The 25,203-nt window shown below is 43.8% G+C and overlaps 1 protein-coding gene across 5 annotated transcripts in view; it reads left to right on the top strand.

The window, feature by feature from the left end:
* Positions 1–347: 347 nt before the first annotated feature.
* AUTS2 (activator of transcription and developmental regulator AUTS2) overlaps positions 348–25,203 on the top strand; it is a 986,777-nt gene continuing 961,921 nt past the window's right edge. For 3 of the 5 annotated variants that reach the window (XM_084650938.1, XM_084650937.1, XM_084650934.1), the window contains exon 1: positions 350–856. In XM_084650938.1, the coding sequence (XP_084507064.1) occupies positions 563–856 (294 nt within the window). In that variant the 5' untranslated portion in view covers positions 350–562. Of the gene's footprint in view, positions 857–25,203 lie in introns of all 5 variants that reach the window. The other 2 variants (XM_084650935.1, XM_084650936.1) reach the window with 2 other exon arrangements.

The raw sequence follows: 25,203 nt of genomic DNA, 5'->3' as shown, positions 1-25,203 counted from the left end.
TGTATCCTACACACACACACACACACACACACACATTTTTTTTGCAAGTTCTTTTAGTTGGGGAAGAAAGACCATCCGTTTTGTGTGCAAGGGGAAAAAATCTTTCTTTCGCCTGCTTCCCAGTGGGTCGGTCTCTTTCTTGTTGCCTTCTTCTCTTTTGGAAATCCTCAGGCTCCCAGCCCCTTGATCAAAGCATTCCGCTATTCTGATTTATTGCCTGCTTGGTGAGGGCTTTTTTTTTTTCCTCTCTCTCTCTCTCTCTCTCTCTCTCTCTTTTTTTTTTTTAACCAAGGCGACCTGTGATCAGCCATTACTTTCCTCGGCTCGCTTCTGGGAATCTCTCTCTTACATTTGGTATTCGCTGGTGGTGGTGCTGGACCCGCACTTGGATTCTTTTATTTCTCTCTTTCTCCCTCCCCCCCCCCCCTCTGTCCTCTCCTCCTCCCTCTTTCTCCTCTCCCTCGCTCCCTCCCCCTTTATTCCATTGGGGAAGCCGGATTTGTGGCTGTGGTGGGGAGGGGGGGGGGGGAAGAGAGGGCGAGCGAGAGCGAGAGCGAGAGCCATGGATGGCCCGACACGATGCAACGGGCTTCGGAGAAAGAGGCGATCCAGATCGCAGAGAGATCGGGAGAGGCGATCCAAAGGCGGATTAGGAGGGGCTGCCGCCGGTGGGGCCGGCAGGACCAGGGCTGCTTCGGTCCTCTCTTCGTCAGGCTCGGAGAAGGAAGACAATGGGAATCCACCATCGTCCCGACCCAGACCCCCCAGGAGGAAGAGGCGAGAGCCCTCCTCGGCAGAAGAAGACATTATCGATGGCTTTGCGATGTGCAGCTTTGTCACTTTTGAAGCTTTGGAGGTAAGACGGACCCCCCGCCCCGATGCTGCTGGTGTGCCTGGCTCATTGTTGGGTTAGGGGGGCGGAGGGAGAGATGGCAGGGAAATCTGTCTGGTGCCCCCTTCTCTCAGTCTCTCTCGCTGGCTTTCACACTCTTTTCTGCCTGCCTTTTCTCGCTGGATGGATAACAATGCAGCGCCCCCTCCCTTATCCCCCCTCCCATAATTGCTGTGGCTGCTTGTCTGTTTTGTTTGGGCTGCAGTTGATGGGGAGGGGATTTCCTCCCCCCCCTTCTCTCTCTAGCACTGGGGAGCGGTGGGGCCGCTTATTTTGCTGGGGGGGGTATTCTCCTTCCCTAGGAGAAAGGAAAGTGGGGGGAGGGTTTAGCCTCCTTTATCCTGCATGGGGACCTCACCTTTTAAAGGGTTAAATGTCCTGGGAGAAGGGGGGAATCCCTTGCTGACATCTAAAGGGCTTGTTACCCAATTGTCCCCTTTTTTTTTTTCTTTCTCCGAAGTGCTTTTGTGTGTGTGTGTGGAGAGCTCTGTCTTTCTTTATTCCTTGAACACCTGCAGCGTTGCTTTCCAAATGCACATTTCCCAGCCAGCCAAGCTTCCGGGGGTGGGGGGGGGGAGCAGGAGATTAAAAAGCGGGATCTGTTGCGATTGGGAGAGACGTATGTCAGGACAGATTTGTAAGGGGGTGTGTGTGTGTGTGTGTGGAGATAAAAATGGGAGGGGCGCTTTTTCCTCCTTGGGATGGAGGTGAGAGAAATGTTTGAACCCACAATCCGAATGTGGGGAGGAGAGAGTTGTTGGCTGTGTGTGTGGTTTTTCTTTTCTGCTGATAACCAGAGCATGTTGGTTGCAGCCTTTCTCTTCTGTCTCTTCTCCCCCTCTCCCCCCCCCCCTTGCCACCAGAGTGGTGGCAGAGGATCCAAATGAAACTTTTCTTGGCTGTCCTGTAGGATTAGGATTTTTTGGTGGTCACTTGCACTGCGCTGTGTTGTGCAGGCATGGGGAGCGAGTTGGTTGTGGCAGCAGTGTTTGAACATTCCAGTCCTGATTCATTGTCAAGGTTATACCTTTTGGTGGGGCGGGGGGGGGGGGGGGGTTGGTGGTGTTGATATTTTGTGGGGAGGAGGAGGGAAGGCCTGATGAGAACCAATTACAAACACGGCTAAATGTCTGGTTTCCAAGGTCTGTGTGTTTGGAGGATGGGGGGGCTGAGGGGGGGTGGTCTGATTTATTTTTTTTTTATTTTGTTTTGGTTATGGTCATACTTGGCCCTTTAATTTGGGGGACACCCCCTCCCCCATTGAAATATGTGATAAAACAGCTCCTGTTCTGATTTGAAATGCTTCTGTGAATCTGAACTACGGTCCCTGTCTCTGCTGCTGTCTCAGAACACATCAAAGAGATGGTTACAAGTGGTCCTACTTATTGTTGGTAGTCTTCCTAGTGCCTCCCAACCCTCATTCTGTAACCTGTACTATCACGTGGGGGGCTGGCAATCAAACTGGAGGGCACCAGCTGTTCTTGTCTTTAAAAAAAAAAAATTTAAAGACAAAACGTGATGGGAAATTGAATGCAGTTTAACTCACTGGATTTTTTGTTACTTGCTGGATTTATCCAATTTGTCTCAGTTTGGGCCCTGGGAGTTACCACTTTAGTGTCATTCCAGGATCCAGTCTGCCCTTTCTGGCTCAGGGAATATTATCGACTATTCAGGCTCTCTTAGAAAGCACCGACTGTGTCTCCCCCTGCACCCCCCAACCTCCCAGCCTGATTAGGATACTGTTCAGTGTTTACTTAATTAAACATTTAAAAATAGCGTAATCCTGCACTGTGTAATCAAGGGGGATACAGTTGTTTTAGGACAGCTTTGGCCGTTTATTTTAAGGGCCTTTGTTTATAAATGACACGTTGTAGAATTTTACCAAGTTTGTGTTGGGGAAGCCAGATTTATTTGGGTTTACATTTCATGGAATTGCAACTGTAACAATTATGAACTGTCGAAATAAATGGGAAGATGGCTGATCTTTTCAACCGATCATTTTACAACAGCAAAAAAAAGTGTGTATTTAAACTATTTAAATATTTATCCAGGAATAATATCATTCTGTTTCTTTACACTGGGATCCAAATTCTGTTCAGTTACATCTGTAAGAAGCCAGAGTAACTCCACTCAGGTAACTTCTTATAGTGTAACTGAGAGGAGAATTTGTCTCATACCTGAGAAATACAATACACAAAATGCATGAGTTGTGATCTCTAGTAAACAATTACCAGCATTATAGCCCTTGCCTCCCTTGATGAGTACTGCTATGGGTAGCCCCATTAAGCCAATGGGAGTACTTTTGTGACTAAGTGTTCACCAACAGGAATGAGATTTGCACAGTTAGGCTGAGTAGACCAAAATCTGTTCTCACTCAAACATCCCATTTGTGTCACTGGGTGTTCTGTTTGAATAAAGACTCCAAAATTTGGTCAAAATCCTTACTTTTTGGTGAGCACATTTTATGGTCCATACAAATGTTGAAGAGTTTCCATCAGCCTGCTCTTGCTTGAACTTGGTGAGGAGCTTTTATAAAATAATTTAAATTTGTCTTGGCTTGTTTTTTAAAGTGGAAATTAAACCCCCCTCTTTTTTCCCCTCCGCTAGGCCAAGAATGGCTACTAGTGGCTTTCTGTTGTAATTGTGCATCACTTGAAAGGAGTTTAAAAACATTAGCCAGCTTTGCTGGCTAATCTTATTCAGATAAAACAATCAGCAGCATACTGAGATTTGACATAATTTAATAGTCATGTGATAGATGGCACAGTTTGACCTAATGGTTTCATGCTGCATTGACAAATATTAGAAACTCATTTACAAAAAACATAAGAATAAGACTAAATGTATTTGTTGAGAAAGCTCTGTCTAAGGATCAGAGAGACAAAAGGGTCAAGCACGCTGGCCTAATATGTCTGGGATTAATGCGTGTGTTTCTTATGGCTACTTGAAGTTTTGGTTGAGGCTTGAAAGTACTAGCAAGAAGACCTGATAGTTACTACTAAGTGAAATGATCTTGGTGGTGGTAAGCCCGTCAGAAGCTTATCCTTTTCTGGCTTTTGGGGTGGGATCCTCAACTAGTGTACATCGATGTAGTGCCATTGATTGGATTAGTGCTAGACTGATTTACACCTGGTGATGAAATGGCCCTCTCTCACTTTCCACGCTATTACAGCAGTATTGAATCTTGAGCTCATATTTGGAGTTCAACCACAGAAAAAGAGTTTGGGGCAATTTTTTCCTGTTATTATCAGGCACTAAAGCCAACTGAAACCAATGGAAAGACTCACCGATTTCACTTGGCTTTGAATCAGGCCCTGACCAAGTAAATTAACAAATACCAAGAAAGTTTCTTTCAGCACCCCGAGCTACATGTGTCCACTCAAGTATTTCAGCTCGGGGTGCTGAAAGAAACTTTCTTGGTATTTGTTAATTTACTTGGTCAGGTCCTGATTCAAAGCCAAGTGAAATCGGTGAGTCTTTCCATTGGTTTGTCTGGCACTGATCTCTTGTTGTGACTGTGAACAACGTGCATTACAAGTTCCTTAGCTTCATTGTCCCTATATTTGCTCTCCTTGGTCTCTTAACTTCTTCTTTGATGTGGAAGGAGAAAAGGAAGGGCGTTCTGTGCTCTGATTTGTGGTGGTCAGGACTGTGCCTGCTTTACTCAGCACAGCAACCGGAAGTGGTCCTGTAGTGGTTTTGTGGTGAACGGTACATGTGTGTGACTGGCCCACAGTAAAATCTTCAGATTCTGTTTTGGTCAAGGGACAAGAACGACTTTCCAGGAACCTCTTGGAATGAGGATGCCCAACTTTTTCCATTGGTAACATTCCCTCTTTTGATTTCTCTGTCATTAGCTGTGGCAATTTTGAGAGGGAGGTTTGTAGACTAGTGTTCTGGTGAGATAACACTTCACTAAATCTCCCCACACTCCCAAAGCTTTGTGTATCTGTTTGGGGAGGGAACAGAAATTGACACAGTAATGGAGATGGCTTATTGTGATGAGAAATGAAATCTGACCTGAGCCCTGAGATAGCTTTGACCGAGGGAAGTACTTTTTTCCTGAGTCAGCTCAGCCCAGCCCTATAGAGTAAGCAGCTGGTTTTGTTTTCTGAACACTGAGCAATGTCACTAGTTTTCCGTGTGGGCAATTGTTTAGCTTCGACTGGGACTGTTTCCCTGAAACAGGACACACAGATAAAGCAAACAGCAGACTTATAAACAAGAAGTGTGCATGATGTGTCTGACAGGGAGAAACCTACATTTAAATGGTGATTCTTGTTTCTTAACTAATGTCTACTGGTAACCTGTGTTAGATATGAGACTATGCTAAATTATTGTCTGGTAAGGCCCAGTATAATTAATTACAAATGGGAAAGGCTTACAAATGTATGTAAAGGAGCTGTTTATTGAGTTACAGATTCTGTATCAGATCATTCCATCCATCTAGAGTAAATTTAAGCAGTTCCACTGATGTGGAAGCAAGATGAAGGCAGATGTTAGTTAGAGCAGCTCTATGTACTGAGAGAGAGAGAATGATGTAAGATTACCTGGGGTAAAGTTTAACTGCCAGCGAGGGCACCAACAAAATGTGAAAGTAAGACTAAGTGTTTGGAAGATACCATGTGCTAGGTTCTTTTCCCGTATATTTGTCATACCCAGTCAATTACAGTTCTGTGCATGCATCTGAGAACAGGATTTTGCCTTTAGTACTTGCTGTGATACATATCATCATGTATGATCCATTGGAAAATTAAAATAAGCATGGTTTTGTTGTATCTGAAGCTTCTATGTTCCTACGTGTGAAGAAGAGGTCATGTATCACTGTGTTGGGTACCAGAAAGCATGGCTTGTGATGTTTCTTTCTTACCAGTCTCTTACCCTGCATGATTAGTATGCCTGTATGTTCCTTGAGTTTTCATCAAAACAAACAGTTTGATCTTCCTTTTTTTAATGCCTTCTTATTACTGAAGAAACTTCATCTTCACGCTGCTGCCCTGCTGTACCAGCATCAGAGCGTCAAGTTTGTTCGTTCAGTGCTGTCAGCAAATCTTGGTGGCCCTATGGTGTTTGTTGACTACTTAGATTCTTAGGTGTTTGTCCTGTAACCTCTGTTTGTATGCGTGAGTGCTAAGATTTAGACCAACAGGGAACAGAAGGTAGTAACCTAAAGGTAAAACGTGCCAGTGATGAGTAGTGTTAAGGTGGGTACAGTTGGTACTGGTTGCAGGGGGTCGTTACTGGAAACCTTTCTTTTCCACTAAGAATGTAGAGGAAATGGTAAACTTATCCATGATCAGAATTTGTGGATGATCTGGGAAAGGGGGGAGGAGGGTGCGATCACAAAGGAAGATGCTAAACTGCAGAGTGACCTGGAGAAATTTAAAACTGTGGGATAACCCCCACAAGATGAGGCTCCAATAGCAACATGACTCTGAAACCATTTTCAAACCTGTGTGTCTAAATTTAGGCATTTAAATAAGTAGCTCCATATTTTTCAGAGAAGGAAATGTTTAGGCTACACAAGGATGAGATATTTAGATTACTGGGAGATTCAAGTGGTCTTTTTTGGCTCTGCTTTTGATGATTATGGGAGTTATACGAACACGGGAATAGGACAAAAGACACACACCCTTATTCTTCTCTATCATAGTAACTTTGTTTTATACCATTTGGTGAGAGAGCGAGGTCTTTCTTATTAAGTATCTGGGGTCTCTGCTGGGATGTGGGAGTCTGAAGAAATACACTTATAAAATAAGGATGAAGGATCAGGAACTCAGAAGGAAAATGATCACCACAGAAAGGGAAAGATATCAAGAGCTGAAGTAATTGAAAGATTTGAGTTACAACACTGAGATCGATGGAGAAATATCAGGGACTGGACGGGATCACTGAGAAGTAGAGAGGTATGTTACTGAAAGTGGAACTTTCAGGTAAGATCTATTGCTTTATATGTAAATGTTCCTCTGGGAGATAGATACTGGCAGTAACAGAGGGAATATTCAGCAAAATCTGTCCCTGCTTAAAAAGCCCTTGTTACTTTCTAGTTGGGAGGTGTCTGGCTAGAATATTCTACAGTGTGGTCTGTCTGTCTTTTTTTTTTTAAAGGACTGTTTCTGTCAGTTTGAGTTGGAGCCCCCACCATGTTACTCTGAAGGTCTGACCTGCAGCTTTCTAATTATCTACAGTAAATTAGAAGTTTTAATCTTTATTCTGAGCAACAATGCATTGAGTCAGGCTTTAAAAATAGCCCAAGCTCAAGTTTAGTGAAGTCTCAAACACAATTAATGAAAGGGTAATGGAGCTGGGAAGTTGTGGGCTGAAATGTGGAAATGTTTAACCCACAGTCTTCCTTTTTTGAATTTCAACATTCTGTTTGAGGCAATCTAATGCCAGTTCTATTAAGGGAAATTGATTGCAATGCTTCTGTATATCATCCTTACAATTTATCAGTTCAGTATCTGTGCCCTAGTTGGGGTTTATCAAATCCCAAGGTGAGCTCTGCTGTAACCCTTTGCCTTTAAGATAACGAGTTAACTAATATCTTTAGGTTCTTCTCCCTGGTAGGGTCGCTTAGCAGCACTAATCTTGACACTTTTATGTTTTGAGGAGGAGAGAGGAGGTTTTAACTGAAAGGGTAAATCCTTAGAATGGGAAATGTTGGAAGGAAGTATCTTATTTTGCTTTTTGGGGTGGGGCGGAGGAGTGAGGGAGATGAAAATAAGTCAGCCTGAGAAATAGAATAGGATTCCCTGGCACTGCAAATATTGCTGTGTGTTTCCTTGCTTATCCAGTTTAATTTGATCACATTACATGACATGCTATCTGTGTGAATTTACGCTGATGTCATTGTATTTACCCAAATCTTGTTAGTATTAAAAACACGTGAAATGAAGCCACAGTTTATATGCCTAGATTTATTAACTTCTGCATGCTCTGGAGTACTTGCTTGTGTGAATCTTATATTGTTACGTGCTCTTGGATGCAAAAAGTGCTGATATTCTAAATGTCATGATGGTCACTCCACAGCACTTCCTGTGTCCTTTTAGGATAAGGTCGGCCGACCCTGTCCCTCACACATTTGTGTGAACTTCCTCTCTGAGGAACTGTTTCTTAACATTCATTCTATTAAATTGCACCGAGAGCAGGTAGGTGGTGTGGTTTTTTTAATCAAGCCGGTGCCATTACCCTGCTAGAGCCAATCTTTACATATGTGTTACAAGCTCATTCAGCAATAAACGGTACTAATGTAATGTAAAGAGGCTGCATGTTCTGTAAGTTGTCGTTTGAGTTAGGCTGTCTGGGATAGGTTTTGTGGATGCCGCAGGATGACTGTGCAGAGTCAGATCAGAAAGATGAATTGTGGCATTCAGTAGTAGATTGCTAGTCTTTCTCTGGCAGAGTTCAGAGCATTGGGTTAGTCACAGCATGTCCCCTACTTAGGAGGATCACAGGCAGTTAAAGGAAGATTTCTAAAATGTGGAGTTCATTCCTGCCCATTTTGCAAGTAATGCTGTATATCTAAAAAGCTTTCAGTCAAGGATTTCACAGAGCTTTTACTGATGCTGCAACTCCAAACGTTTTGGAGGGGTGTTAAACCCATTTTACAGGTGTTTAAACTGAGGCACATACATTTCAAGAAGGTGCCTCTACATGCACTTTTGCAATGCATCTGACTGGGCTTGTGTAATGTGAGATGGACACACACACACCACACACTTGTGGCCCTGACTTGTGTGCACATTAGTCATTGTACATGGGCAAATCAGGTGGGTCCAAAAGTGCGTACACATGTTTGAAAAGATGGGGCTGAGTGACTTGTTCACAGTCACAGTGGGAGTCCACATCAGGACCGGGTACACTGGCTTCTGTTCTTTGGCTTCAATCAATAGACAACCTGGTATCCATTATACCACAGTGAAACGTGAATATTGGTTGCCATTAGATGAAAATAAAGAGCAGAAGCAAAAAATGAGTTTATATTATGTGACGTTAATTGATCACTGAAGCTGGCTTGAAAAAAGAGAAAAGTCATGGCTTTATCATGGCCCAAAAGTTCAAAAGTCTGTCTTTTAATTTTAAAAAGTCATAGTGCACAACGTTTTAATGAATGGTAAGCATTTGGCAACTGGAATTTTGAGAAGTCAAATATTCTTTGTTTCACAATAATAACTTTTTCATAGACTTTCAACAATCATTTAAAAAGTGTTTTGCTCGGCAGTAGGCTGGTTGAGGTTACGGAGACCATAGCGTTTAGTGGTACGGTACGGAGTAGTGATAACACTTGGCATAAATAGCGCCTTATCATTCCATAATATCTGCAAGCACCTGCCTCTTTATTTCCGCACACAGTTGCATGGGAAGTCAGAGGGACTCCACACAAGTGAGGTGCACCTTGGGGCACTGTACCAAATATTAACTAATGGTCACAATATGCCTATGAGGCAGGTAAGGATGTTTTTAGCTTCCCCATCATAAGGAAGAAATGAGACCGAAAAGTGGCTATGGATTTACCCAACACCATGCAATAAGTCAGTGGCAGATCAGTCATTAGAAGTCATTCCTACAGCCTGTGAGGTGCATGGGGTATATCTTCCTTCTGTTGGCCTATTCTTAGGTTTTCACAGAGTTTTGTCAGTTGCGCATTTTACCTGTTACTAAAATATAGATAAGTAGAAATCTAATGACTTAAGGCATGATTTCATAAACCCCTAAATGACCCGAGACCTTCCTATCTGACAAACCACCTCTCTCCTGGTGACCTTTTTTTTGCGGTTGAAATCATTGGGGCACTCTAAGTGAACCCCTTATTATTTTAAAGGAGGAGGGGGGCTGCTGGTCATGTGTCTTCTTTAAGAGCACTTTTCCTTTCCAACACACGCTCTCCAACTCATTCTGAATTAAGCCAAATCTAGTGACCTTCCAGGCATGCTGTAAAGGCCTGTCTGTTTTGAATGGGCATTGGCAGAGGGCTAAGGCAATAGACCGTAGGATTGGTGTCCTATTGCATGGTGAGCAGGGAGAAGGTTTGAGAAGAGAGATGCTGCTGCTTTGGAAAATTTATGTTGTAACTCCTTTTAGTATTGTGGTTTTCTAAGGCCTAAGTGCCCTTGATGTACATTGGATTGGCATTCTTTGGTGTGAAAGTCTTCCCCCCCCCGCTTTTTTTTTTTTTTTTTTTAAGATCACAATAAATACCGAAACTCATTGTCTGATGTTCAGAATATGGGTACTCTGTTTTAAGGGGACAACTTTGTCTTCTTTTTTATGCGTTTTGGATGTTACCAAATTTTTACTGGCTGGCCATTGTGCTCCTATGCAGTGACTCTTCCAACATTAGTCACTTTAACTATGGGGAAAAAATAATGAATGCAATTATTGTGGTTCAACAGCTGAGTCTGCTGGACTTTAAAAATAAATGTTAATGAGTTCTGGGATCAGAAAGATACATCTGGTGGGTGGATTTGCCAGATTTTCAACCTCAGAATGTGTGTTGAAAAACCCAGTGAATTATATAGTTACAAAAGTGGATCTTTATGTTTATAAGACCTCAGTCTAATTGACTTATATTTTTCTAACTACAAACAGACATTCTCCCCCAAAAATGTAATCCAGAAGGGGACACGTCTCTGTAAACTGATAGAATTTGTGGCAGTATGCTGCTAGTAGTCCAAGAACGTTTGAAGAGCTAATAAATCTATTAAAATCTTGTTTCTGGATGGAAAAAATAGAGAAGGGGGCAGGGGGGAAAAGGGGATGGTTGAGACTTTGGATGTGCATGATGTGTGGGCTAATATATTGTGGCTGTTTGCTGAACCAGAAAACTTGTAAGGACTGTTTGTCGTGTGTGTGTGTGTGTGTGTAATCTATGGCCATTCACATAATGAAGAAATTTCATGACATTGTAATAACAAATAAAGATGAATGTAATTAAAAGATCAGCAAATTGACACTCCTAACTTAAAGGCAAACTGTAAACGAATACACCTGTATGCTATCATTTATGTATTAGATGTCTGAGGCAGTCTGCCAGATATGCAAATAAAAAGACATTGACAAATTTCCTTGGATGTGTAGTTGTGGAAAACACAACTATTTTACTTTACCTAGCATCGTCTGGGTTTGCCACAGCAATAGGATTTAATAATTGTGTGTCCCTGACACCTAGGGTGACCAGATAGCAAGGGTGAAAAATCAGGACGGGGTGGTGGGTAATTGGCACCTATGTGAGACACAGCCCCAAATATCAGGACCTCTGGTCACCTCATGACCAGAATGTGATAAATAATATAAACAGCGGTGGTGGGGAGGAGGAGAAAAGATACGGATGGTCTGGCTATCCAGATGACTGACTAATGGGAGGAGTACACCTTACAGTGGTGCTTAAAGTTGTAAACTGGATTGTAAGACTCTCACCCTTTCAGATCTTTCCCATCACTTGAACTGTGTGGTACTTGTGGGTCTGTGTTGACTTTCAATGGGATTTGTGCTCTCTTGGATGTGTTTGAAAACTCCACCAAAGATACCTGGCTCTTTCCCCGCCCTCCCCCCACCAATCCTGTTGCTGCTTTCAGTAGTCAACTGCATGAGTTCGAAAAATAGATGTTGTTTTGGGCATATTGGGCCAAGTTCAGATCCGATGTGAAGTGGACTTGTGTGTTCATACACCTGTTCTGAATTTGGCTCATAGTCTGTTGAAAAGGACTTCCTCTCAAACTATGGTCTGGCTCTCAGCATGGTTTGCCTAACTCTTTAGGCTCTGAAGATGCTGTCACTGTGGATAAGGATTTCACCAGTGCTGTAAAATGATTTCTCAGACTAGAGTGGGAAGGGAATTTCTTATGTCTTGTTAATTAGGACCAAGCACCCTAATTGGATCTTTCAAATATTCCCATCTTTAGAACTTTTTGCAAGGTTCTATGTCTCTACCTTTAATGAGTGACTGACCAAAGGAATGTCTCCCTTTATATAATGCTTTGCACTACTTATAGTCCTTTCCTTTTCAGAGGATCTCAGATACTGTTCACACTGAATCAGTGGCAGAGCAAATCTAGGAATCCTGATTTCCAGTGCACTACAGTCACTAGACTTTTTTTTTCCTTTGATCTAAATAAAATCATGCCATGATCTGTCATTTTAGAGAAGGTGTTTTGCATTATGCAAAATTTGTTCCTGGCTACCTGCATAAAAGCACAAAAATGCATGTTGTGTTTATAATTTTTATATCTAATAAAACCTTTTTTTCTTTTAATACACCTGGACATGGAAGAAGATCGATCATGCCAGGTGCGTGGCTTCCAAGTGATTTTTAAATGCTAAGTTTTTGTCTTTGATTCTTCAACTTTTCTCCACTTTTAATCTTTCATGAGTGCAAACTTCAAAAAGATAATCAGTAAAACATGCTTTTATCTTAATTCAAAACACCGTTTATTTTTAACTGCAATTACAGACAGTCCTTTCAAGTTCCCTCTATATTAATGAGTAAATTTCCCGCATCTTTATTTTTTGCATGCCTAAATACTGCCATATTGCCGAAATTGGAAGGTACATTGTGAGTATAGGTGGTTTTCTTTGCCTTGGATAGTATTTCAGCTTCCAGGAAGTAATATTTCTTATGGATTAAAGGCTTTGACGTGCTGTTGTACAGCTTCATTGGATTCTTTTTGAGGAGTTGACAACAAGTACTGGATCTTGCACTTGTCTTTAGTTTCCAGCTGTAGACACAGTTATAATTTCGTCTTGTATCCGTGTTTCTCTCTTGTTCTGTAATGTGGTATAGTGACATTTCCTGTGTGTGGACAGGAGCATTTAAGAAGTAAGGATTAGTTTGTTTATATAAATCAGTTGATGAGTAAATTTTACTTATTTTTTGTTTTTATGGAAGCTTTAGGTTGGTTTTATTTCCATTCTTTCATTAGAAATGGAACCCTTGATCATCACTATTCCTTTCTTCACCTTCCCTGTTTTGATCCTCTATCTTTTATTTACATAAAATATAGGGGAAGAGATCCCTAAGCTGCTTATTAGACAGAAACAGAATCATAAAACCAGATTTCCATTAGACTGAAACCCCTTTCAGCAAGTCTGGTGGTGCAAAGGCTTCGTCCATAGTCAGCCCTGCTTTCAGCTTCTCTATTTGGACAGTGGTTCTCGATCAAGGGTATGCATACCTTTGGCGGTACGCAAAGGTTTTCCAAGGAGTACTCAACTCCTCTAGATCTGGGTTTTTTCTCAACCGGGGGGGGGCGTGTGTGTGTGTGTGTCTCACAGGGTGGGTTTAGGGAGATCACAAATGCAGGGTCAGCATGAGGGGGTAGCAAGCAGGGCAATTACCTGAGGCCCCATGCCACAGAAGCATAGGTGCTCAAACTAGGTGCATCTGCCTGGCTTGAAGTGGTTTCCATTATATACAGGGTTTATAGTTTGGTTCAATGGCTCTCAGCACCCCCACTATACAGATTCACTGCTAAGCGACGTGCTTCAGCCCCACCGCTGGGGCTTGGGCTTCAGACAAGGCTGACAGGTGGACAAATGGGCTCAAATATCACCCTGAAATGTAAATAAAATACTTATATTGCAATTGGGGATGCTCTTGTATTGTGGTCTGATTTTTATAAGCAAGTAGTTAAGTGAGGTGAAACTTGGGATACACAAGACAAATGAGACTCCTGGAAGAGGTGTAGGAGTCTGGAAAGGTTGAGAACCAATGATGTAGGGGCTTGGGAATGGAAGGGAGGAGATAACTTTGGAGCAACCTGCAGCCCAGCTATTCTGGGGGCTGGCAAAGCATCCATCAGAGCAGCCCTGAGGCTGCTCTAACTGATGCTTGGGACTGGGAAGGCCCTTGAGTATCCCAGGTTACAGGAGAATGACAGTAACTTAAAGCTGCCTTTTGTCTCCCTACCCCAGTTGCAGGAACTGGATAATCAGATGTTAAGAGTTTTTAGAGATGGCAATGTCCTGTTGCGTCAGGCAGACCAATGCTGCTACATGCTGAATAAATTCTTCCTCCCAGTGCTGAATAAATTCCTATGGTCTGTTCTTAAATGTTTGGTACTGTTTTCAGTGACTCAAGAGAATTACATTTTCCTTTGTGGGTCCACTCCACAAACTTGGATGCCCCACTGTTGAACTTTACCTGACATAGATCTTTATTTCTTTAACTTCGTCCTATTATTCCTAATCATAGTCCTTTGATCCTCTCTCTCTCCTTGGTGTTTACACCTTTCCTTGTGCACAGTTGCATATGTGATTCATAGAGAGAGACACAGTCTCTGAACAGATGCAGTAATGAATTGGGTAGCTTTATGGAAAAGCATATAAATATCCGATTTCTGATGGACCCAGGTACTAGAAAGTCCCTTTAATGGATAGGTTTGGTGTGAATAGCCTTTTGAGAAGTGCTTTGCTTGCTCTCTCTCTTTTGTACCCTGACACAAATGGTTCTTATCCTCATTTGCACATTTCTACACCTGTTATCCATCTTCCACGTTTGTGCTGGCTGCAGTCTCGTTTTGTTTTGCAAAATCTACCTGAGATTAGGGGCAGAGATGTATGTTTGCTGAGGCAGCTTTGGAAATTGCATTGTTGAAATACAGCCCATATGGGCCATTGTAAAATGGTTACTGCCACGTATAATTGCCTTCACAATGATGTGCTTTGTCATTTTACTTCCATCTTCAAAGAGGCACTGCTGTAGCCTGCTGACAGCAGTGGTGGTATTCGAAAACATATGGATTTGCAAAGGCATTACATTGCCTTTTTAGTTCAAGGATTAGATTACAGCGTTGGAGCATGGGTCACTACATTTTTCAGTAGGTAGCTATCCGATAGCCTACACTTGATTACGTTGGTGAACATTCGGCATTAGCAATGGATTTTATTTATTGATTTAAAAATATCTAGTGATATCTGTCTGGGTGTATGGAGGTGGCAGCATCCCTGCAGCCATAAATACTCCATATAGTACTTGTGTCTCTGAAGAACATGGGCCTTGTTACCCTTCTTGACTCATATTCCTCTTTTGGAGCTTCCCACCACCACTGCAAATGCTTCAGGAGAAACTGGAGGTAGTTTTCCATACAACCTGCAAGAGTTCAAAAAATCACGCTTTGGGCTCCCTAAAATCATAACACTGGCTTAAAAATCAAGTGGTGTGTTTCTGGGGGGTGTATTTTTTTTTAATTTACCTTGTTTTTGTATAGTCTTGGGTCATAGCTGCAGGAAAGAGAAAAACCCCTTGAAATTAAGGGCTAGAAACTTTTTGTAAAATAAAACTGAGCAGCTCACATGACTCCAGGAGCTGGTGCTTTAAGAAATATCATAAGCCTCTCCATTAAAATTGTCAGATAGCAACACTGTAAATCATCTAGATGTGACTTTGCATGTGGGAGCACTTGAGATTTCTTGATCATAGTTTAAAGCCAGAAGGGACCTGCAAATCCTCTAGTCTGTTGTCCTCCTGTATGTCACAGGCCACCAACACCACCCAGACCTGCACACTAAACCCAACAATTGAAATCAGACCCAAGTATTACTGTCAATAGTCTCGTCTCCTATGATGTGCCAGGCAGTGCAGCTTAAATTGCTCACCATTGTTGTGGATTTCAGTGATAACATAAAAGGAAGGGGGAGGATTTCAGGCCTGGGAAATCGTAGGGGTAACACACTGAAAGCATAAGACACCCTTCTCCTTTTTTTTTTAAATTCCTGCTCCTCCTCCTCCCATAATCCTGCTTCACCATATGTTTCAAGAGCATGCGTGCGCGCACACACACCCCCGCTGTCCATAAACAGTTACCGTCTCTAAGGTGCCACAAGTACTCCCATTCTTTATCTGGCACTTAACATGTAATGTAGCTTTGACAGTAACCAGGCTAAAGGGACTTCATATGTTCACATCACAAATTTCTGTCCTCTTGGCAGAAATCGTAAAGAAACTTTTGCCTGGGTGCCCTCCCATCCCCGTTGTACATCTTCGCCCAGAAAGCAGGCTTGGTAGTGTCCCTTGGGCCAGCCACAGTCACAGCACCTCCTGACTCTCTTGCACTAGCTAAACACTGCTGTTTGCGTTGGCAAGCTTGCAGAGATGCATAAATCCCTCTCAAACCCACTGCCCCATTATCTAGCTCCTCAGAGATGTTCTTTAATTAAGATGGTGAGTTGTGGGCTCTGCCACAGGACTCCCTGTGTGACCTTGAGCGAGTCACTTAGCCCCGGGTTCAGCATAGCATTTTAGCACGTGCTCAAGGGTTGGTTGAACGGGGACAGCTTTAGGCTTAGCTTTATGCATGTAATTACCTTAAATGCTTTGCTGACCTGGGCTCTTAAGTCCTGATTCAGGATAGCGCTTAAGCACATGCGTAATGTTAAGGAGACTTTAAGTAAAGCATGTAGTTAAGTGTGGTCTTAAACTGAGGCCTTAATCTCGCTGTATGTCTGTTCTCCCCATCTGTAAAATGAGTCTGTTAATACTTCTCTACCTCTGAGTGTGTCTGTGAGGTGCTCCATTAGAACGGTTTTGGGCTAAATACCTAGAAAGTGCCATAGGAACCATTAGGCTGAACACACCTACCCAATTATAAGTCGTGTGACTGAATAGAATACATTTTTAGGTAACTGATTATCAAAGCCTTTCTTAACAAAACCAACACTGAGCCCAAACTATGTTGACAGTGATTGTTTTAGTACAGAAAACTGACAGTGTCTACCTGTGGCAGTCCCTGATGATGAATGCTTTTTCTCTGAACTGCAAATTTTATAGTAATGTGAAAGTTAGCGTTTAGTCAGGTTTTGCTTGAGTTTTAAATCAACTTCTGACAGCCTCTCTCCAAGCTGTGGCATGTATCAAGGCTAAGCTACAGCAATATCGTTCCTTAAATCCACTGCGGAGTAAAGGAGAAAAAAATCCTTGTTGCAGCTTTGAGAAACGTTAGCGGACGTATTGCTGATTCTGGCAGCTGGGATTGTGATAAACAAATTAGGCCTGTCATTACTGCCAGGGAATTCTAGTGTAATATGTATGTCTCAGTGCTAGGATATCTCTATCACAAAGTGGCCCTGTAAAAGTTAAATGAAGATTTTTAAAATTTTAAATTGAAAAGCAAAGTTGCTGTGTGATCAGGGTTTGTGCAAGACGAATCCTAGAGGCATGTACTGCAAGTGGCATGTTTTAGCATGTGGCAGCAAATAATCCAGAGATGGAAAAGGTTAAGGGCCTAATCCAAAATTCATTAGTCCGAAGCAAAGATCAATTTAACACCATTGCGCTGTGCATCAGGCCCTAAATAAGGCCAATTCAGGAGAGCCTTTAAGTACATCCCTGTTGATGATGATTACCTCTCTCTGTAAAAATCTTTTGAGGGCTCCTGATGACAATAACTGTAAGAGCTAGGTATTAGGCACGTGGTTAAAATTAGTAGAACATGCTTAAAATTAAGCAGATGCGTAAATACTGTCATGCACAGGGATGGAGTTAAGTGTGTTGTTGAATGCTGTCCTTAAGCAGGCCTTACTAACACAAGCTTGCTGTTTTTATTTTTGGCTTTGTGTGTGGGGGGGGGGTTGTTTCTTTGGAGGTCTAGGGGGCAATTGGGTCCAGACCCTGTAAAATGCCGAGTCTGAGAGTTGAGGGCTCTCAGCACCTCACACGATCAAGCCCTTGCAGAGAGAAGTCTTGTGCGTCATCTGTTGCGGAGAAGGGATGTCTTTTCTGAGCATTGCCGCTTTGCTTGTGGGTCCGCCTGATAATTGCATAGCAATGACAAAGCATCAAGATCTCCCTGGCGGGTAGCGCCACCCTTGGATTCTGGAGATGCACAAATGGAGGTCCTCCACCTCCCCTTGGCGCTTCCACTCCCTCCCACATATCTCTGTGCTCTCCAATACTGATGAAACAGGTGGCAAGATTCAAATCACCACTCTATCAATGGAGTTGAGTTCACTCTCCACAATAGCTCACCAGAGGCTTGTTTTGTTACAGAACATTGATTAAATAAATATTCCTGTGCATACAAAAGAGGAGAAATCTGTTAAAGCACTCTGCAGTTGTTATTTCTTTTTTCCCTGCAGTTATTTTTCCATTAGCGGCAAGGAGCTTCCCTTTAATTTATCTGCCGCCTCCTCCACCCGCCCCTCCCCCCATGAACACCTTCTAATGCATGAGTAATGTGCAAACAATCTAACCTCCCTCCAGTTCAGATATGCTAACAGATTAGCTGTGGCTCAATTATGTTTTGATAACCCCTGGTACTCTGTGCAGGGTGTAGTTAAGTGGTTCATGCCAGTGTTTTTGATGAAGAGGACGTTTTTTCCATTTAATTTTAATATTCACTCTATTAGATAACTATTTTCCATAGCACCATTTGGGCACATGGTGCTGCAAAATAAGCTGTTGCAAAATATTGACAGTTTGGGCAGAGCATCAGACTTCTGGAGACATGCAAAAAATTGCTGAGTTTGTTTGTTTATTTCCCCAGTCTTCCTATTGAGGTGACAGGTATTCTACATCATCAATGTCAAATAGCGAAGAGGTAGGAGAGTGTGTGTGCATGTGTTTATATATACATGTATATAAAAAAACTTGAAGGAAGACCCAGCTCTGATTTTGCTTGTATTAATGTCAGCCAGATGTGTCTGTTATAATCAATGGAGTTACATTGGTGTAAAACAGGTGCCTGTCAGATCAAAATCATGTCAAAAGTGTCTTTGAAGAAAAACAGCTGGTTCTGAGCTCAGCAGACATCTGCGACGCCTACATCATGAGTTCAGTGGAAAGTAATGGTCCACATTTGGATCTGATGCCACTTTAAATGTGGATTAATGCTCTTGAAGTATCAAGTATCAAGGCATTCCTCTGTCTTTACACTGGAGTAACTGAGATCAGACTCTGGGGAAAGAGTACCTTGATGGGAATGGCTGAGAATAGCTTCTTTCAGGTAAGTAGTATTACCAGTTTAGACCCGTCAGAAATGGGCCTTTATATGCGATCCGCCCTCCGGCACATATCCTCTGGAATAAGCAATTATTAAATGGTACCTTACACTTCAGTAAAAGGCTTTTTTTTTTTTTTTTTTTTAAAAGTGAACTCTGTAGAGAATCTTCATAAGTTGCTAGCATTGCTGACTAGAGCGAGAGGCCGTGTTTCCCCTCTCCCCCTTTTTGGGGGGGAGGTCTAGAGGGGGAGACTGGAGTAGCTAGTATGGGATAGCTGTGCACTAACTCCATGTGACCATTCCTACCGCCCCCACACACGGGGACTTAACTGTTCCACACTGCCAGTGTTTGCAGAGCAAGAGGGGACACGCAGGGAGTTAGCATAGAGTAATTAGTGCACTGTACGTTCATAAGCTAACTTATTCCACACTAACCTCCTCATGTGGATGGGCCCTTAGGGCTTGGTAAACCAAGGAACTCTGTTAATAAGGTTGCTCGTTTGGGTGCATCCTTTTGCAAGAGTGAATCACTGAGAAGAATGGGGATCCTGCTTCTGTACTAAGCTCCTATATCGTTGACAGGATTGCCAGAAAGCACAGACAGTAGTCCTCTCCTCCTCCCGCTGCTTTGTATTGCTGTGGGCAACCTAAAGCCTGGTTGGAAGTGGGAATAGTAAAACCTCAGTGTGTCTCCTCTATCTTAATGTACGTAATTAGTTGGAAATGACATTAATGAGTTTAATTGTAGCTTTACACAGTAACATGCCAGCTGTTTACTGTATTCTTTCTTGGTGGTACTTTTTTTTTATTCTTTCAGGTGTAATTTCATGTGACTTCTCTCCCCCTCCCCCCTACCCCTTTGGCACTGATAGCTTTTGCTGCTTATAGCTAATTTGTTCTGTACAACGTTAGGAGGCAAGGGACTGAATTTAATTCCCGGTGCCAAGTAGCAATATTAAGGATGGCCATGGACCAATGTACAAAGTCTCTGACTGAGAGAGCAGTACATAGGGTGGCAAGGAGGAAGGGTCTCGTCTCAGGCAGAGTCTGTAAGCCACTGGAATGAATGCCGTGATTAATGGTATCGTTGCTTTTTAGCTTCTTCAAAAGGTTTCAATTTATGAGAGCGTAAGGAATGCTGATTGTCACAAGAACCTATCAAAGGGTACAGAAAATATGAAATTAGCAAGAAGGAATGGGAGTTAATTACTGAACAGTGATTGCTCTGATATAACCAATTATTGGCTCGTTAAATGTTTATTACCTTTTTATGCTCCTTTCCCCCCAGTAAGTGCAGTTTTGTCCTCACTATTTTTTTAAAGGGGTTTAATACATAAAAGCCTCTTTCAAAGCACAGTTGTATTAACAGTAATTTGTTCTAGTCTTGGCAACTTGGTCAACTCATTTGGGTTTTCTCTGGTCTGCACAGATATGGTCAAGTCCTGTGGTCCTTATTAAAGACCAGGTTACTGCCTCTCCAGGAAAGACAATGGGAGAGGTCTAGTAGGAAACGTGGGGGAGAATCTAGTTGTCTCTGTTACCCCAGATTGTTCCAGTAGAGGGGTGGGGGTTTGACTCCCTTCTCCATTCCTGCAGAATGAACAGCAGGTTTAGTTTCCATCAACCATGGATTCTTCCAGATCATGTGCCTCTTTAATGACTTCTGGAGGCAGGTGCAGTCCAAACGGCCCTTGATTCCAGTGGAGCCTCCCTGATGGGGTTCTCTTCTGTCTGGACACTGCCTCCAAAACCTCCTTTAAAGGGAAGGGGAGTTGTGTGATTCAGATGAGGCCCCATAAGAAAGTGGGGACTTAAGTGGTGTCTGGGTCTTGTTCTGGACCTCTGCGCAGCAGTGAATTTCACCCATTCAGATGGTGAAATTGACAACTGCACTTACTTGAGATGACCTATGTGCGACTTGATGATTTTTAAAATCTAAACCCAGTGTTTTTAAATGTAGCCAAGGCTCTATTCCTCATTGAGGATTGCTTGTATGTGAAGGTCAAGGACTGAAAAGTCACCTGTTGGAGAGTTACCTTTCTGAGAGCAAGGAGTGAGGAATAAATAGCCTCTCCCTACCACAGGTGGAGAAGTGGCTTCTCATGGAGTGTATAGATATGTGGGTCTGCATGCACAGATAAGAAGTGGTGTCTACGTGACTTGAGCAGTGATGGGGGCTGTCTGTTTGGATGAGGAGACTGTGTGTAATGGGGTTAAACGTAGGATCAATGTGGAATAAGGAAACATGTCTCCATATAGACACTTCAAGAAGAGGAGATGGGATGTAGAATTCCGGGTGCATGGATATGGATGGTGTGTGAATGTGCACAATAGAATGGAATCTGTGGATACATGTTTCCTAGAGGTGACAGGCAGAAGGGACCATTAGAGCCTCTCGTCTGACCTCATGTATGTCACAGGTATGTGGGTTACCCCTTGTGAGTGGGTTGGTGCGCACACATCCATCTGTTTCTGAAATACTGCCGAGGCTGAGAGTCTACAGCAGTGATGAGCTGCCAAAACCTTAACAACCAGTTCCTCACCCCACGAGGGGGTCGTGGCCCACCCCCACCCCCCAGGGACTCCTGCCCCCATCCAACCCCCTGCGTTCCTTGATGCTCCTGTCCCCTGACTGCCCCCAGAACTGGGCAGGAGGGTCTCATGGGCCACTGTAGTGGGTGCCCACCCTGCTCCTAAGAGCCAGAGGGACCTGCTGGGGGGCGAGGTGTGGAGTCCCGGCGGTGCTAACCTGGGGCAGCTCCCAAGAAGCATCCGGCAGGTCCCTCTGGCTCTTGGGGGAGGAGGAGCGTAGCTAGGGAGGGAGCAGGGGGAGTGCCTGCTCCCCCCACCAATCATATCAAAAGTGGTGCCTTAGGCACAGATGCCCTGGGTGCTCCGGGGCTGGAGACCCCACGGGGAAAACTTGGTGGGTGCAGAGCACCCACTGGCAGCTCCTCGCCTGGCCACAGCTCCCCTCCGCTGCCTCCCCTGAATGCACTGCCCCACTCTGCTTCTCCACCCCACCCCCACTGTTTCCCGCAAATCACCTGTTCACACGGGAAGCCAGGGAGGGCTGAGAAGCAGGTGGTGGCTTCCGGCTCAGGCCCAGGGAGGTGGAGCAGAGCTGGGGCGGGGAGCGGTTCCCCTGCGCCTGCCCCCGCCCCCTGGGTTACCTGCTACGGCGCGGGGGGCCCTCCTCACACCCCGCGACCCCAGCTCACCTCCACTTTGCCTCCCTGGGCCTGAGCGGGAAGCCGCCACCTGCATCTCAGCCCCCAGGCTTCCTGCGTGAACAGCTGATTTGCCGGAAAGCCGGGCTAGGGGGGTGGAGAAGCAGAGCGGGGCAGCGTGTTTAGGGGCGGAGGCGAGCTGGGAGCTGCCGGTGGGTGCTCTGCACCCATCAAATTTTCCCCATGGGTGCTCCAGCCCCGGATCACCCAGGGAGTCGGCGCCTAAGGTGCTACTTTTGGCTGGTGGTTAAATTTAGAAGCCCTTTTTAACCGGTTCTCCCTCGCGGGACAACTGGTTCTAAAAGGGCTTCTCAATTTAACAACCGGTTCTAGCGAGCCGGTGGTCTACAGTGAGTGTACGTTCGCAGTACACGTATCGTGCTTTTGTTGTTTCCCTCTGGAATTAAGCAGTGGAGCATGACGCCGCTCCATAGCTGCGGCAGGCAGTATATGCAAACACCTAAGACCTTGCCTATTGTGTTGGAAAGTCGAGCCATTTTTTGAGTGAAACCCTGGACCTTGTATTTATTTTTATGTAACTCAAGGTGCCAAAACAGCGTTTCTCAAACTCTCCTCAAAAGTGTACTTTTTCTGTTGTCATCCCCTGAAGCTTTCACCCCCAGTGGAAATACATGGGAAAGCTATAAGCAACCAACAGGGATTGCAAGTCGGTTCTGATTCACTTTCTATGGGTGTGCCTTGGGTTCTCCCCACTGCTCTCCATTAAACAAGGACCCACATGATGAAGAGCTTCAGGGAAGCTACCTTTATGGCAGCAGCTGTGGCAGAAGCATTGCATGGGGTTGAGGTTTTAGTTCTTCTTGGAGACTTACGAACTTCACTGGCCTTTTTATAGACCCCTTTCAAATAAAGAGCCTTCTAATTGCCCCCCTTTTAAAAATTGACTTGTAGAAAGAATCACACATCTTCACTTTGTGGGACAGATCTATTAAGCAGGCTGGTAACTACTTTCTGCTGCATCAGGAGATGATTTCATGGCTGTAGTGCAAGTCGGTAGAGTAAGAACTTGTCAGCAATAGTTAGGGACGTGTCACTTGCAGAAACTCTAGTTCCCATGCAATCATCTGATTTCTGCTAAATATTGTTGTGAACGTCCAGCAGTAAACGCTTCGTCCAGCCATAAAAACACCCGTTATTTTGTAATAATCTCCGCATCAGGGACGCAAGCTAGTTCATAGGGCTCAAGGTCCTGCCTCTAACAGCTGAGAAAGTGTGGGTGGAAAAGCAACTCTACTTCTTGCTTCTGCCTGTCGACACGTGTGCAGTTATCCCTTTTTGACAGCCCCTGTGTAAAATACCAGTACTAATGAAATGTCCCTCTGGATTTCCTCTAATAACAAAATGCACAGTAGCAGTTGTAAACTGTTTTTGTCATGTCACAGCCTCGCTGAGAATAGCGAACCATGGGCGACCTCTGACTGGAGAAAAGGCAAAAAACACTTCAGACCTTTTTTTCGAAGCTGTATCACTCGTAGCAGGGATGTGGAAGATTGGCCGGCCTCCTAGGCTGCTACAAGTGTTAGGCTGCAATGAAAAGGCAGTTAGCAACAAGGTCAAAACAAGGCTGATATACATAGCAAAAACGGCCATCAAGGTTAATGCCAAGGGCTGTTGGCACTAATAAGCATGTGGTCAGCTTGCTGCTGAACCGGTTCTGAACCAAGAGATAATGAGGAAAGTTTACTCTAATTCTATTATACTCTGTAATTAACTAGCATAATTGATAGCCATTGTCTGTGTGCGCATGTATATATGTAAGACTCGTTTTCAGCTTCTGTTGAATTCTGCTGTGCCTCAATGTTTTGCATGTGAACTGCTTTGCCGGCTTTACAAAAGATCCCTATATTTCTGTTTCAGAGCAACAGCCATGTTAGTCTGTATTCTCAAAAAGAAAAGGAGTACTTGTGGCACCTTAGAGACTAACCAATTTATTTGAGCATGAGCTTTCGTGAGCTACAGCTCACTTCATCGGATGCATACTGTGGAAAGCGTAGAAGATCTTTGATGCACACAAAGCATGAAAAAATACCTCCCCCCACCCCACTCTCCTGCTGGCAATAGGAGAGTGATCACTTTAGATAAGCTATTGCCAGCAGGAGAGTGGGGTGGGGGGAGGTATTTTTTCATGCTTTGTGTGCATTAAAGATCTTCTACGCTTTACACAGTATGCATCCGATGAAGTGAGCTGTAGCTCACGAAAGCTCATGCTCAAATAAATTGGTGAGTCTCTAAGGTGCCACAAGTACTCCTTTTCTTTTTGCTATATTTCTGTGTGGCTTTTTGTCATTTCAATACACCCAGGGACATGGGCAGTGAAGAGTTTTTTCAAGGGTCTGTTTTTTTTTGTGTGTGTTGTTTTTGGTTTTTTCCTCTCGGGCGTGCTCCGCCTCTGGAAATGACCTGGCCCAGGAAGCACTGTGCATTAGACAGTCGCTACCAATTAGACAGACTGGTGTCTTTTGTGAACCGTGTGTAAGGTTCACTTTTGGGGGAGGGGGCAGAGTGGGGGCAATTGAGACTAACTCCTGTCCGTGATACTCATCTTCAGTTCACACTGGGTGCAATTAAGCCACGTGCAAGGGATGAGCTCAAGGCCAGTGCACCACCTAAGTCCCATTTAAGACCTCAATATACAGCTTAAATGGCACGCTGGCCTTTTGCACAGGGGTGAGTGAAGCTACATTAGGACACAAACATGTCAAAGTCTCAAATTTGGGACGTTAATTTTCCTGCAATTTAGAAGCCACACTTGGCTATCATTGGAAGAAAACGGTCATTGGCTTCTTTGGTCAGTTTGCAGAATGCAGAGTAGAGAAATTAAATTGGATGCTGTGCAAATTGACATCCCTTGGAGTCTCTGAATTCTGGGGAGCTTTTCCTAATCATGGGGTACCTACGTTGGCAGCTGCAGTTATTCAGGGTGCCTAAAGCTAACCCTGAAAATCAACTTAAAATGAAAAAGTATGCAACAAGTCTGTTGCCAGCTCTTCCAACCTGATTGGCTTGTGAGCATTAGTGCTTTTCTTAAAGCCTTAGGCCCCAGTGTCACATGAACAATGCAGTTCTAGCCCTTGACGTTAAGGAGACTATTGGAAAACGTGAATCCTAAAGGTGCAAAAGCCGGAAG

Source organism: Lepidochelys olivacea (genome assembly GCF_965140295.1).
Source record: "Lepidochelys olivacea isolate rLepOli2 genome assembly, chromosome: 17".
NCBI lineage: Eukaryota > Metazoa > Chordata > Testudines > Cheloniidae > Lepidochelys > Lepidochelys olivacea.
The sequence above is the reverse complement of the archived record's forward strand: the minus strand, read 5'-3'. Positions and strand labels throughout refer to the sequence as shown.